This window comes from Bombus vosnesenskii, unplaced genomic scaffold, assembly GCF_011952255.1.
Source record: "Bombus vosnesenskii isolate JDL3184/JDL3185 unplaced genomic scaffold, Bvos_JDL3184-5_v1.1 scf7180000013265, whole genome shotgun sequence".
Classification (NCBI taxonomy): domain Eukaryota; kingdom Metazoa; phylum Arthropoda; class Insecta; order Hymenoptera; family Apidae; genus Bombus; species Bombus vosnesenskii.
The window spans coordinates 8,501,798-8,515,797 of record NW_022882925.1 but is presented as its reverse complement, the minus strand read 5'-3'; the positions used below and the strand labels follow the sequence as shown (position 1 = coordinate 8,515,797).

At 39.3% G+C, this 14,000-nt stretch overlaps 1 protein-coding gene across 3 annotated transcripts in view; it reads right to left on the bottom strand.

The window, feature by feature from the left end:
* Positions 1–12,236, bottom strand: part of LOC117243052 (neuronal acetylcholine receptor subunit alpha-7-like) — a 164,892-nt gene extending 152,656 nt beyond the window's left edge. Inside the window, exon 1 of one of the 3 annotated variants that reach the window (XM_033510213.1) lies at positions 11,130–12,236. In XM_033510213.1, coding sequence (XP_033366104.1) covers positions 11,130–11,175 — 46 coding nt within the window. In that variant the 5' untranslated portion in view covers positions 11,176–12,236. The remainder of the gene's footprint in view (positions 1–11,129) is intronic. The other 2 variants (XM_033510214.1, XM_033510215.1) reach the window with 2 other exon arrangements.
* Positions 12,237–14,000: the final 1,764 nt, after the last annotated feature.

Below are 14,000 nucleotides of genomic sequence, written 5' to 3'. Positions count from 1 at the left end.
AGCAAAAGGGGTGGAGAACGATGAACGAAATGACAGAGTGCGATATTCGATGGATAAACCGCGGGAAAGGATTTGCGTGCGTTTCATGTGAACACACGGGTGAAGGGACGAATCGGGATCCCCGCGTACACGTCTACGCAAAGACGCGTGTATTCGAAACGTGTATGTACACGAGACGCTCAGTCGATATGTAACTATGTCAGATTGTAAGCTGTTGCACCGGAAACCCAGTGATAAAGCTTGCTCCCCTCCCCGCCCCTCATCTCACTTCGAAACTAACTATTTGCTCATATTGCCTCCCATTACGACCTGCATGAAACTTGGACAAGCAAAGCGACAGGAAGTATAGCTAGACTACGCATTTACGTTCATGGCGAATGTTAATGGCGAGACGTTTCGTTGATAGAAACCTTTCCGTGATATTATGTGGCTTGTTCTGATAATCATAGTCGAAGGTATATTAAATTCGAAAGCTGAAATTGATGAAAGTTTCTTTGGTACTCTGAACAATCGCTTCGATTAATTACTTCCACAAATATTGATGCTTTTACCCTTCCCAAGATCGAATGATTTTTAATCGTGGAGAACATACTTTCTCTTTTATAGATTATTAGTAATACAAGCACATATTTTTCGAAAACGTTATCGTTATCATTAATTAACATATTACAGATCTCTTGACAGGATACAAATGTAATTTACAATTATTTAATTTGAAGAAATGAATAAATTCGCAAATTATTCGTAAATTATTGTGTACAATATCAATAATTTTCATTTACGTCAATATGGATCAAGAAATACATACGAAAAGGCAACTATTCAGTTTGGTTTCATATTGTAGAATATTAGTATCAAGGATTTGATCCTTGGAAGGATATCGAAAATAGAAGGTGGATGTATTAAAAATGTGAATGACTTGGCTAAATTGATAAGACGTTGCAAAATAATCTTTCAGATACGTATCGTTCTCGCTAGCCTGAGATGCGAAACGGTTTCCAGTTGAAATCCGTCTTCATGGATCAATAATACCTTTCTTGAAAGCCAGCTATGAGTGGTAAATGGGACGATCTTCCGACCCTTCAAAGTACCTTCCCCTGTAAGTCACCCGAACTGTATAATACATCATTGGCGTAAAGTTTCGTACCCTTTAACACGAAATATACGTGTAGCTATTAAAAGTTGAGAAATTCTTGACTCTCACGCGAGCCTTCCTTTTTCGATAGTAGTATCGAGTCGATTCTTTTCCTCGTTTGTTATCCCGAGAATAGGTATAGCACACCATGTAAAAGTTTTAAGCCATCCGTCAAACGTAAATTTGAGAAACGTTTAATTTAAAAATTATTGATAATTTGCTCAAAGTATGGATTAATTTCAAACAAATAAATATTTTATGTCTGTGAAAAATATGGCCTAGGGCTTTTTTCACAGTACTACAGTATAATACATATTCGAAAACTAACTTTCATTATTTGCAAATCGAACGGAAAATCGACTTACAAAACGCATTAATTGCATAATAATTTAGGTGAACCGGGGAGACAGCGAGATTTTTGCGACGTTTTAAGATATTCGTTCGACGCTGATTTATCACCGAGAGATAAAAATGCGCGTTTAATGGCAACTGAATTTATGAATACTGATCACGAAATTAAGCGTTTCAGGGCCGGTGCCGCATCAAATACCGCGGTTAAGGAAAATTTAATTAACGTCTGTGCTCGACCGTGTCCCTGTTGGCGAACTCTTCTCGGCCGATATCTTTGCAGGCTACGGAAAAATAAAAATAAAAAAGAACAGCAAATTGCAGGAAACAAAAAGCACTTCCCAGCGACATCAGCCTTTCTCAAAGAAATTTTGTTTATAGTTATTGCAATTTAATTGCTTTTTAATGTTCCTTGACATTTGCGCCTCGATATTTTCATCCTGATAAAATGTAGGACATCGTCTTTCCTTTCTTCTTCGTCGAATCATATTTCGTCGGATATCACGTCACTCATCGTGTGTTGCATTATTAAAGGGGTTACTTTCGCGGTTATACTTGGTTCGGCTGAAATTAGCCGGCTGCTGGACCAAACAGAGTTTAATAGCGATAGCACGTGGATTATTTAATACCTAAACGTTTAATACCTAAACCGATCGAATTGTCTGATGCTTTTTTGGTCGGTGTTATCAGACGGTTCGTGCGCCAAGTTCTTCAGATTATACCACGTAAATATTTAGCTGTTTCCTCGTCGAGAGAAGACTCGACCCTTTTTGAAGTACGTCGTCATTCGGTCAAGATAAATCGCTAGGAGAATACTCTCTGACACAGAAGAATGAACAAGCAGTTTCTTGAATCTTTTGGTACAAGTAGAGCCATGTATCAGTGTATTGCGTATGAAATTGGCTCCTTTATGTTTTTAATTTTCATAAATATATATGTAAATGCTTATTATCATAGATATGTCAATTTTTATATATTATAGATCTTTTGATAAAGTAAAAACTCAGCGAATAAAAAATAACCATTTCAGATCATTTTCTGATGACGATATTTTTCCAGAAGTAACAGCCTGAGTAGAATCAATCAAGATTTCCTTAGCCTACTTCAACCCAACGACGTTGTAACTGTCGATAAAATTATAGGGATCTCTCTACTCGTTCTAAGGGGTAAATAAGCTGTGTACATGGTATAAACGATGTCGATAAAGTAATATTAGCGCTATCCAATAATTCAATCCTGGCAATTTCAGCAAATTTCTTGCATTCACGCAATTTACGAAGATCCGTCCTGTAAGTTAATCTGCAGTAAGTGTTTTCACGAGCTAATTTTATTCTTGCTCGGAAATTCGTTGTTTTGTTTAATAAGTACGTAGTGAATATATAAATTAATAAGCTCGCATGAAAATAACAACTTAAATTCCTATATGTTTAATTGTCATTTTTCATTCTCAAACTTCTGAAGCTTTTGTACCTTTAAAATATTGTCTGTGTAATATTTCCTTGGAATCCTCGTATCAATGTAAAGTAATATAAGCTTGTCCATATGTAAAAATTAATTAAACTCACTTTCTAATACAATTTCTTTCTCCTGATTACTTTTACAATTACGAACGTGAAAATAATTATTTCGGGAATTTTCACTAAAACGAGCTAGTACAATCTGTCGCTATAACTTTCATCGTATTCGAACTTTTATGATGAATTTGCTCGAACATGGGTTTTTTTCTTAGAAATCGAGTTATTCATATAACGAAATCCGTAGTATAGGTAACCAAAATCCTGAGCTGCTCACCTTTCTACCGTGATCGTAACGACATCACAATCGACGATAAAATTACAGTGATCGTTGTTCGTAGCGAAAACTGAGATCGTAGTTCGTGGTAAAACACAATGGCGGATCGATGTGTTCGCCCGAATGCTCTAGGAGAAATAGCTTGGAACATTGTTAATTCCGAGCTGATATAGGTATATACGTAGAAGATCCGAAATGTTGTCGCAGTAACAATAACTGTGAGAGAAAGCAAAGAAGAAAATAAGAAAATAAATTGACGAGGGGTTGGAGAAAAGAGGCTGGCCAAATAAATAGGTTGCTTTGTTATATTGCGAAACATGATTGCATTTGGATGAGCGAGCAAAAAACTGGAATAAATCTTTTCATAAGATCATTCGGTAACGATGAGGGACTCGGAGAAAAATGATACTTGCGACAAAATCTCCAATTTGAGAAAACGCTAAGCTAAGAACGATGACGAAAAGCTAAACTTTAGTAGAGAAACTTGTATACTACAGTTCGTGTTATCAGTACAAGTAGTCGACTCACGCTATTTTTATAATAGAAATATTATTACACAGCGAGTGACACGATGAAACGAGGAAATGTCAACGTTTTTGCTTTACCTTTGAACTGATATAACATTTCCCGTTATTATTATATCATTATTCTTATTAAAGTAAATTTATATTTTTATAACGTCTTTGTTCTTTTGTATTAAAAACATGATTTCAATTTTAACGAAGTAATGAAAACGTTCGTCTCAGGACTTTCCTACATAATTGAATTAATATTATTAGTGATAAGTAATTCATAACTTGGACTTTGTTGCTGGTAACTTATAATTTGTTGTTTCCATTTCTTTTATCCCTTCATGACTAAAATACTTCGTGAAAAAAGAACAATCGAACCCTGTAAGTCAAATTTTGATTCGCTACAAATGCTTCACAATTATGCAGGAATAATGAGTTTCGTCACATACACACGCGCACGCGCACGCGCATAAGGGAAATCCAATTTTAAAGCTTCGAAAATAAGAAATTGCAACGTAACACAACAATAGTAAATACAGAACAGGAAATCGGTACCTTTCGCGAACGTATCCAGTTCGTGAAACAAAGATCAGATAGATTGGAAAGAAAAATGAAGAAAATAAAGAAAGATACAAACGAAAAAATTTGAGACACAAATTAGACAAAAAATATTCGCAAAAATAAAGGAGACAGTGCAACGATAAGAAAAGAAAGAATAGTGAAGAATTTGGTTGGCCGGCGAGGAACTAAAAGTTTAATATAAAAGCGGGAGGAACAAAGGTAAAAAAGATTGGAGAAACCCGATGAATTATAGAGAAACGACGCGATAGAGATAGAAAGAAGACACGAAGGAAAAAATGAAAAGGATCGGTGAGAGTTGTGAAGCGAAGCAGAGGAGTAGAAGAAGAAACAGAGAAGTGAAAGAGACGAGAAATACAGGAAAATAGAGTGAGAGTATGCACGCCCACGCGCAGTTGAAACGCGCCGCGCAACGTTTGAAATTTTAACGACCTCTATTCTAAAAAAGAGATGACCACGAAGAAATCTTGTGAGTCAAAGCTCGTTTCTCTCTGTAACATCGCGATAGCTTCCCAAGGGATTTGACCAGTGCTTCCGCTATATTTGCCTATTTTCTCATAATTAGACGCTCAATCTCAAAAATCACCATAGGGAAATTTTCCATCCACGGTTATATCGTGCCTTGTTTCATTGATGCTTCGAGGTTTAAAATCAAATTTTGACAGAAAAAACTTCCAACTGGAGTAAAAAAGACAGCTTCCATTGTGACGAACTCGAAATATAATATTAAACAATATAACATTAAATAAAATATAACATTAATCTTATTTTTATTAAAAAGGCCAAAGTAACTGGGAAACGCTAAAGAACTTTCCTTTGATATTTTTATTTCCACCGACAAGATATTCTGACACGATCGTTCAATGTGTCTGTCTGTTCATGTTCCTACAAGAAGTTATTTACAGACTTCTCAAAACATTTTAATGATGCTTATATACAGAAAGAATTGAAATTTTTCTAATGAAAAACGTCATTATCCATAGTACATAGAACTCGTTTCTCTTTCTATTTGTTTTATTTAGAAAGCATTTTCTATGGACGTAAATATTTAGTAAAATACACCTGTCGCGTTTGAGAGAATTTGGCTAAAATTATTCCTTTCTCAAAAATTCTCGAAAAATTGGGTAAATGATTACAAAAGAAATAGGGCAGTGCGCCTTTATGTGTGCGGTTTAAATAAAAAAATACGAGAAATATCAGGTGAAAATTAACTCTAATATATCAAGGGGAGATTTTAATGGTACTACTTTTTGATTCTCTCTTTTTCGTTTGAATAGTTTAAAATGCAATGTGTATTTATATGCGACGAATCTATACTACGCGCACACGTTGTTTTCCACGCTGTAAAAAATGTATTTACAAAACCAACGGGATCCGGAAAGCTTGTCATGATTACCGAATATTTTGTTTTACGTGGACGTAGGTTTTTCAAATTTTCATCAAAGCATGGGCGTTTGCTATTTAAATGTTTTAACAGGATGAAACCTTATACCCTTTCACATTGCTAGCTGTTACCGGACAGGTTCAAAACCAATGTATATAAAATCACGAAGCCTGACAAAACTTTTATTACCGCCCGACAAAACTCCGCAACTCGAATGCTCATAAGGATGGCACGTTTCCTTGCCTCGGGGCTCGTGAAAACCACCGGAAGATTCATAAACGAACAAAAATAGGTCCTGTAGTGAAATAATTTTTTCATCCTCTTTAAAGGAAACAAAATTGTTTTTAAATTTGTCAGAAGTTCCTTCGAACGAAAATAGAAAAAAATCCAAAACAAAAGCAGCCTTAACATTAAAATAAACATTTACAACGCGATATTGTCTGAAGGAACGTGAAATATCAGAATTATGTTTTAAACAATTTCTCAAACACAAAAAATGAGAAGTTGAAGTGGTACTGTTTAACTATCGAAGGTAAAATTTATGAACAGCAGAGAGAAACAATAAAGTATATTATACGAAAAACACTGACCACGAATATTCTGAAGAAATAGAAAAAATTTATCCGTATGTTTCAAATTTAAACAAACCATCCAAAAAATATAAAAGAAATAAAAAAAAGTTGGTCAACGATGGACCCGTTAAAGACAGTGGCTGCGGTGGGAAAAACAGGCAGCAGCTGAAAGCTTGTTTTCCCGGAGCTTCTCGCAGCGTTTGGCACAGTTTTCACTCTTGACGTGCATGATCGCGCCTGTCGAAAGAGTCGTGCGCTCGACAAGTGAGGGAGAAAGAGAGGGTGAAAGACGAGTCTGTGAGCGTGCGATTTCGCCCACTCGCGCTCACAGACAGACACACATCCACATATTCTATATACATTCGACCTCTACATATATAGCTCATGCGCCTGTGCGTGTGTCTCGGTTGCAGCAGCAATCGTGCGACCGTGTGTTAAGGCTAGCTCTCTCGTACAGTGTCCTCCGCTTTTCAAACGACCAGGCGCGCGCGCTCGATATTCCGCTGTTGTACACCCACATACGCCCACTGCCACCCACACACGTAAGTACACGCTTACGCATGCAGTCAAGCCAACAGGCTAAGAGCGCGTACTCGACGCGTGTGCGAGCGGAATCTTGCATCTGCACAGTGCAGAATCGAATCCGGACCAACGAAAAGCGACACATCACACGACTGCCACGTCGAATCATCGACATTTGCGGAGTGAGCTGTCGCCCTTTCCGTGTGTTGCAAACGTCGTGACAGACGTCGGTGTATACTACATAGAGTCCAGTCGCATGGGCGCCGATTGTCGACTCGCGAGTCGATGCTCGGAAACAGCCCCCTGAGTGCTCTGAAGCACCGATCCTCCACTCTGCTGATCGTACGGCTTCGATTGGTCACCCGGGTACTCAATGTCCCGCTGCCATTTCAAATAAAGTAGATCTCTGGCTCGATCACTGTAATAATCAATGGCGATTACGTGACAGAGAAAGAATGAAATTTTATGGTATTATATAACAGAAATTATCTCTCCTTCCTTTTCTTTCTATTTTTTAAATTACTATTAACTTTTTATCTAGATTGCTATTAAATTTTATCGCATCGGTGTTGTGTTCTGGTTGCTTCTTTTATTAAATTTCGTCCCGTAGTTCTCTATCTACTTTATGTAAGCAAAGAGTCCAGTGTCCATAAAAGAATTTAAAATATTTTTCCTATATAAATTTAAAGCAGGTTATAAAGCTAGAACATGTCGAAACATTAATTTAACCTTTGGGAAAAATTTTTATGAGAAGATAATCAATTTAAAAATTTAAAGGGATTGTAAAATTATCTTTAATATAAAAAGGTTTTAGTAATTGAATGGTAATTGTTATTTCGAAGAGATCAAACTTGTTTAAAAATTAGTTCAGAAATCTCGGAAGAAATCTCCGCGATGAAATCGAAATCACGTGTAATCTAAGTGAATAGATGTACACCGATATATCTCAGAATATATACAGGTTTACAATGGGTCATGTATTTTTCCGAGTTCAGTACAGTGCGCAAATTACGGGTGAGCTTTTACATAATGGGGTGGAATGGTAGTGTCGTTCCTATCGTTACTGCAGACGTATTGTTACTTTCCCTGGTTTTGCGTCACGGCGACGCATTATTTAATCGCGTGATAAAGTTGTTTCGAAATTTGTTTCATTATTACTGGTCCATTTTTGGAATGTCTGTTCTCGTACCATTTGTATTTCGCGCGCTACCAGCAATCGGCACGTGCGCCCGTCTCGTACCAACGTATCGCGTTGAGTTACGGGAGCGATCAACGGTTTTCCCATTCTTTTCCTTCGCGATAGAACGTAAAAGAAATGAAAAGCGGCAGATGATTCCTCGTTAACTTTATGTTTTCTCTGTTTCACGCGAACGGGAAACACCGAACTCGTGTGTTACGATGTTTACATAGATCATAAAAGACGCGTCGATCATGTCTTCGGCCCATATCGGCTTATTTACGAGGAAGAACGTTCATGAGGAGAAGAACGAAATGAATCAACTGCAACTGTAATCGACAAACTGCTTAATACAGCAACGTAATCGGCACTCGATCATCGCTCTTCTGTATCTTCTATGAGAAACTTGTCACGAATTCATTTAACATTTGTATCCCAGTATCTTTCTTACGAGAGATCGATTAGACCGGAGAAACTATAACGCGAAGATAGAGTGTGGTATAACGTGTACACAACGTAAAATATATCGGAAGTTGCAAAGTGTGGAATAGAGAATGATGTTATCTTATCGAAGTTGGAGGTTTATGAAACTGTGAAACAGTTGCAAATATTGGTAACGTAAAAGAAAATATTTTATATGTTTTCAATATTTATCAGAATATGGAAATGGACAAAATCTCTTTTGAAAGTTTTTGATACTGAACAAGCAAATTGGAGTATTTAATAAATTATAAAGGCAATTAATTTATTTCTTCGATTTTACATCAACAATTTCCTACAAAGAGCCAGGTCTTCCGTAATAAAAAAACGGAACATGAAGTATAGTAACCAAAAACCAAGGTATTCATATTTCCATATCTATTTATCGAAATACATATTCTTTATCAGTCTTGATCAAATTCTAATGGTCAAGCATTGCCATGAAATTAGTATGCTTAGTATTCGGTTGATCAACTCATATTTCACGCAATATACATGGGTGTCTAATATATGTACGTATGTATACACAATGTATATGCATTATATATTATTCACACAGGATATATTGGAAACCTTGTTAGGAAATTTACAGATACGTTCATAAATCGAGATCAACTACATCTTTGTAAACGTAGATTCGCAAATTCATTCTTTATGTTCTTTTTGTCACAAAAGGAACATGATTATTTGCTTTCGTTCCTTTAATCACAAGACATTCGCATATATCTCTTGCATAAAATATCAAAATTACCAAAAAATTTCAGAACTGAAGAATTTGCAGACGTTGATCTATCAGGAGCAATCAATTTCAATCTTTAGCTTCTTCAGGGACGAATTTAACAAGATCGAGAAAAGATAATCATCTTTTATTTTTCTAACAAAAATATATGTATATCTAGCCATTCTGCAAAAAATCTTCTCCAGTTAAAACCTGAATCATGTACGTCAGCATCCCTTAAGAGATTAAAATTTGTTCAGAAATTTCCTGACAACATTCCAAATCCACATCAAGGAGCAAAAATAAACGTCATTTCATAATTCCTCCCTCATTTTTGTCTATAATCGAACAGCTCCGAATAAGCAACACAGGGACAGGTCTCTGGAAATTGCGTGGGCAAGTTGTACACCGGAAAATCCTTTCCTACGCCCACATCGTCATGATTGTACATAGACAAAGACAGAGAGGAAGACAGATGATGAAGGACGACGATCGTTCTCATCGTGGTCCTAATTAATCAAACGTTCCGCAAAACAGAATAAGGAAACGGTCACAAATCCGGCATCGCGTCAATTAAAATTTACCGCATCGGAAGCTGATTGTTCCACCTCGTCTTCTTCTTTCTCGTTAACTTCTTTCTCGTTTCTTCTTCATAGAAGAAATTGCCATGGCGAAAAAGAAATTCAGCCGCGGAACAGCGTTTGTTCATTGACGAAAATTTAACAAAAATATCCGTCAGACTACGTGCGCAAATATTGAGACAGCAATAATTTCGTTGCGAGTGTGTGTACGTTCTGTCTGCGGGCCGAAATCAGCGTACTAACGAGAGAGTGGCTGCGCACACGTCACGCAGGAAGCGTCGCCAATGACGTCAAGCTGCCAACACGTTACGTAGCAAAGCAACACCTTCCCTCGGGCTCATTTGAAAATCGTTGCGCGTCTTGAGCACTCGCGACGATAACGAACTCGAAACAGGTCGAACGTTGAACTTGCGTTCGCGCGAATGCTCAAGTGATACGTTTGTTTGCATAGCATTGAGAGAAAACTTTCGCTAATACGTGGAAATGGTTAACGACGTTCGAATCTAGTCGAAAATTTGACGTCTGATACTTTAAAACTCTAAAGAGAAAAAAAAATAATTTATTTGCTACAAACGATTGTCAAAATTTCGAGATACGAATTGCTACTTTTTCGATATTGAGATTGGCCGGTGAAATACGTGACACGTCTTTTTAATTGACGTAAAGATCACGACTCGTAAATATTTTCATTGGCTGGACGAAAGATTAAATATCGCGATATAAATCAACCTTCCGTTTTAATCCTCCGACTGTTATTGAAAATTGGTTAACACAACAAATCGCGAGCACGAATTCGTTTCGATCGGACGTGTAAGAACTGCTTTGACAGGCGTCATTATTTGGCGATGATTTATCGTTCCGGCCGCGTTTTTGACATCGCCGCAGCTTAAAGGGGTAAAAGATCGCCCCGAATACCGAAACCGTCACCGTGTGGAAATCCCTATGGCGCGACCCGTGCAGAGACCCGTCTCGTGCGTTTCGAGAGCATATCGCGCTTTGGAGACAAGAGGGAGAAAAATAAAACGGGTAAGTAGACGAATGCAAAGATAGATAGAAAGAGAGACAGAGACAATAACAGGAAACAGTGAAAGTAAACCGGCAACTAGAAAAAAAAGAATGAAAAGAAAAGAAAAAAGAACGAAAGAAACACGGTTGAAATTTGTATGGAAAAGCACAACACCTGGTTCCGACCGTTCGCGTCGCGAGAAAAGCGATCGTCTCTAGGACGAGAGCCTAGCAGCACAATGAAAAATGTATTTATATGCCTGTGCCGCGACACAGAGTATCTAAAAGAGAGATAGATCGGTTAGCTAGTATCGCAACAACTCACCCGATGCAGCCAGGGCTATAGCCGCCATGAGAGTCCAACGTCTCATGTTTGCACGATTGAGGAACCGGAGCAGTTCGCTCCTTCCTCGATCACCACCACCTCCGCCACCACCGGCTTCTTCTCCGCCTCCTCCACCTCCTCACTATTCGGTTGTCCTCGCACGTGGCTGCAAACGCGTCGAACAAGAACGGACCAGCTGGATCCCGTAGGCACTGTGAGATTTCTTACGTTTTCGTGCAAACTTTCCACCCGAGCCTGAGGTCTTCAGTCTTCCGAGGGTCCACCTGAATTTACGTGCCTTGAACACGGCAATAGCATCGTTTTCGTTCTATCAGGGGCACGTGACAGCCTCAGTGGACCTGCAGCGTGTCCCTGCGCGTACACCTCGCACGCACTAAGCTTCAGCAGCTCGCTTGTGCCTTGGTGCGGCATCGTTGGGCATCGAGGACATTTCTCTTCTTCTCTTCTATCTACTCTCGTTGTACTCGTACTCTCGGCTCAATTTCACACAACTCTCTATTTTCCCTGTGTGCTCGCGTTTCTAGCTCTCTGCCTCCCACCCTGATATGCGCACGACTTGCTCCGATTCGTATTCCGCTGGATCAGAAACAACAGACTCGCACACGGAATAGCGAGTAGTCGAGAGTATGTACACGAAAATTACTTGCACGGCTCACAAACGCGTCGTCGTCGTCGTCGTCGTCGTCGTCTGTCGGTGAGCCAGCTCATTCGACCGACTTCCGATCCGAGTTATTCCGCGCCGTCCGATCCCCGCCGATTCCCAGAGCGCGTCTGACTGTCAGCACCGTGACGCTACTACTACCACGGTTAACATCCTTCTGATCCGTTCGAGATCGATGGTTATCGCGGATGTTCCACCGATTCTCCAATGTCCTCAAGTGTCTCCGTCCGTATCTTTTGTCACAGGAATGTCAGATGCGCCCTCGCCGGCGACCAACGCTGGACTGATTCTCATTTGGCTGCAGCGCCGCGCGGTATCGCCGCCTCGGCTCTCTTTGGCGCTAGCGCCCTGTGTAGCCCACCGCCACCGATGCCTTTCGTCTCTCTTCAACCGATACCGATCCTCTCGCTTGCGTGTTCCCTCTTTCTTCGATCAGTGCCACTCTCTCTCTTCCTTTCCCTTTCCTCTCGCCATCGTTCTCGTTCACTCCCGTACGGCCCACATTCGCCCATCGTGGGGTGGCATGGTATACCATGCGGTACAACCCCCTTCCGCCGTTCTCTCGTCAGGGTTTCCCTCTTCGTCCCCCTGCTATAGTGCATGCCAACATCGCCGGAGAAGAGAGAATCGTTACTATGGCGAGATCAATATGATAGGACGGCGCATGCCTCGGTATCCTTATACTTGAACCCTTCGCACTCATCTCACTCGCTCCGCTTCCAACCGCGCGCTACTCGTCCTCCTCTTCGCTCGTCTTTCTCCTTTTCCATCCTCTGGCTTTCCCCTCTAACCGGACCGCAACTCTCGCACACTCCGTCGTCTCGTCTCTTTCCCTCCCCACACGATCTCCACCAAGTAGAGGAGAACGTAGTGTGCCAGACCGTAGGTGAGCGCGGCGTTGACTTAAGTCGCTTCAGTCAACAGAGAACCGTATGCGGGAGAATACCGTCTCCTCTCTGAGTCCTCTTAACGTCCTGATGCTCCGATTTCTGCTTTGTGCCTATCTCCGTTCCGAGTCTACGTTTTGACTCCTTTCTTCGTGCGTGAATCATCGCTTCTTCTCATACGAGCCAAGAAAGAGCAGCGACGAGATCCAGAAATCATTCCATCAAACCTAGCCCTTCCATCCGTCTTCCGTTAGCGATCTTGATCCTTGAGATTCGCCACTGGTTCATCCTATCTACCACGACCGCTGCTGTTGCCGTTACTGTTGCTACTGCTGCTGCTCTCTATACCATATCTCTTGTATCGAAATCGTTCCGCGAAACTTGCTGATTGATCGACCGAATTGAATTTCGGTTTCGCTGCTTTGTATTAGGTTTACAGCTTTATTTTTTAGATCGCGGGAGCTGGCTAAAGGTTTTCGTATTTATGTCGTAGGATGCCTGAAGATTGTTATTAACCCTCGTTCTAGAATAGTGATTGTCGTCATTTTAAAAACCTGTTGTAGTTAACAAGTACAAGACTTTGGGACTAGTTACTTAATTACAGAATATTCCACCGTAATTTCTATAGTATGTTTTACGTCATAAAGACTATCGATAACACGTACCATGTAAGATATAAAATATACAAATTAAAATGAAATACTTTAAAACTAAATATAAGCAAACTTAAAATTAACCTTCGTTTTCTATAATCCAATTTATAATACCAACCGAGAATTAAAATCAATTTAGTAATTATTTACATACAAAATTGTAAAATGCTACTTTTCAGTTAAAAATTTTCCACGTTCGATAATACTAGTTATTTCTTCGAGAATCTTTATTGAAAATGTAAAATAATTTTAATATAATATTACCACCGAATGCAAATTCACAGTAATATTTAGTGACTTCCACGTGCCATATTTTAATTGTAATATGTAGACATACATATTATATATTTATGAAAAGATGAGAGAAGTAAAAATTAGCGCACTTTGTTCGATTAAAGAAAGACACAATTTTTCTTCGAAAGGTTCGCTTTGAAAAGATTCGCACTATAAAGGAGACCGTCGCGTCTGTGCGGCAAATTGCGGCATTTTTGTTATTAATTTTTCAAGCTTTACCATGCTCCAATTTAGTTTCGAGCCACTTTCCTCTCGACCGGACATATTTTATTCTGTCAATGTTCGAAGGTGCTTCGTATTATTCAATTATTCGTAATGCTTAAATCAATCGGAATTCTTCCAACTAATATCATTG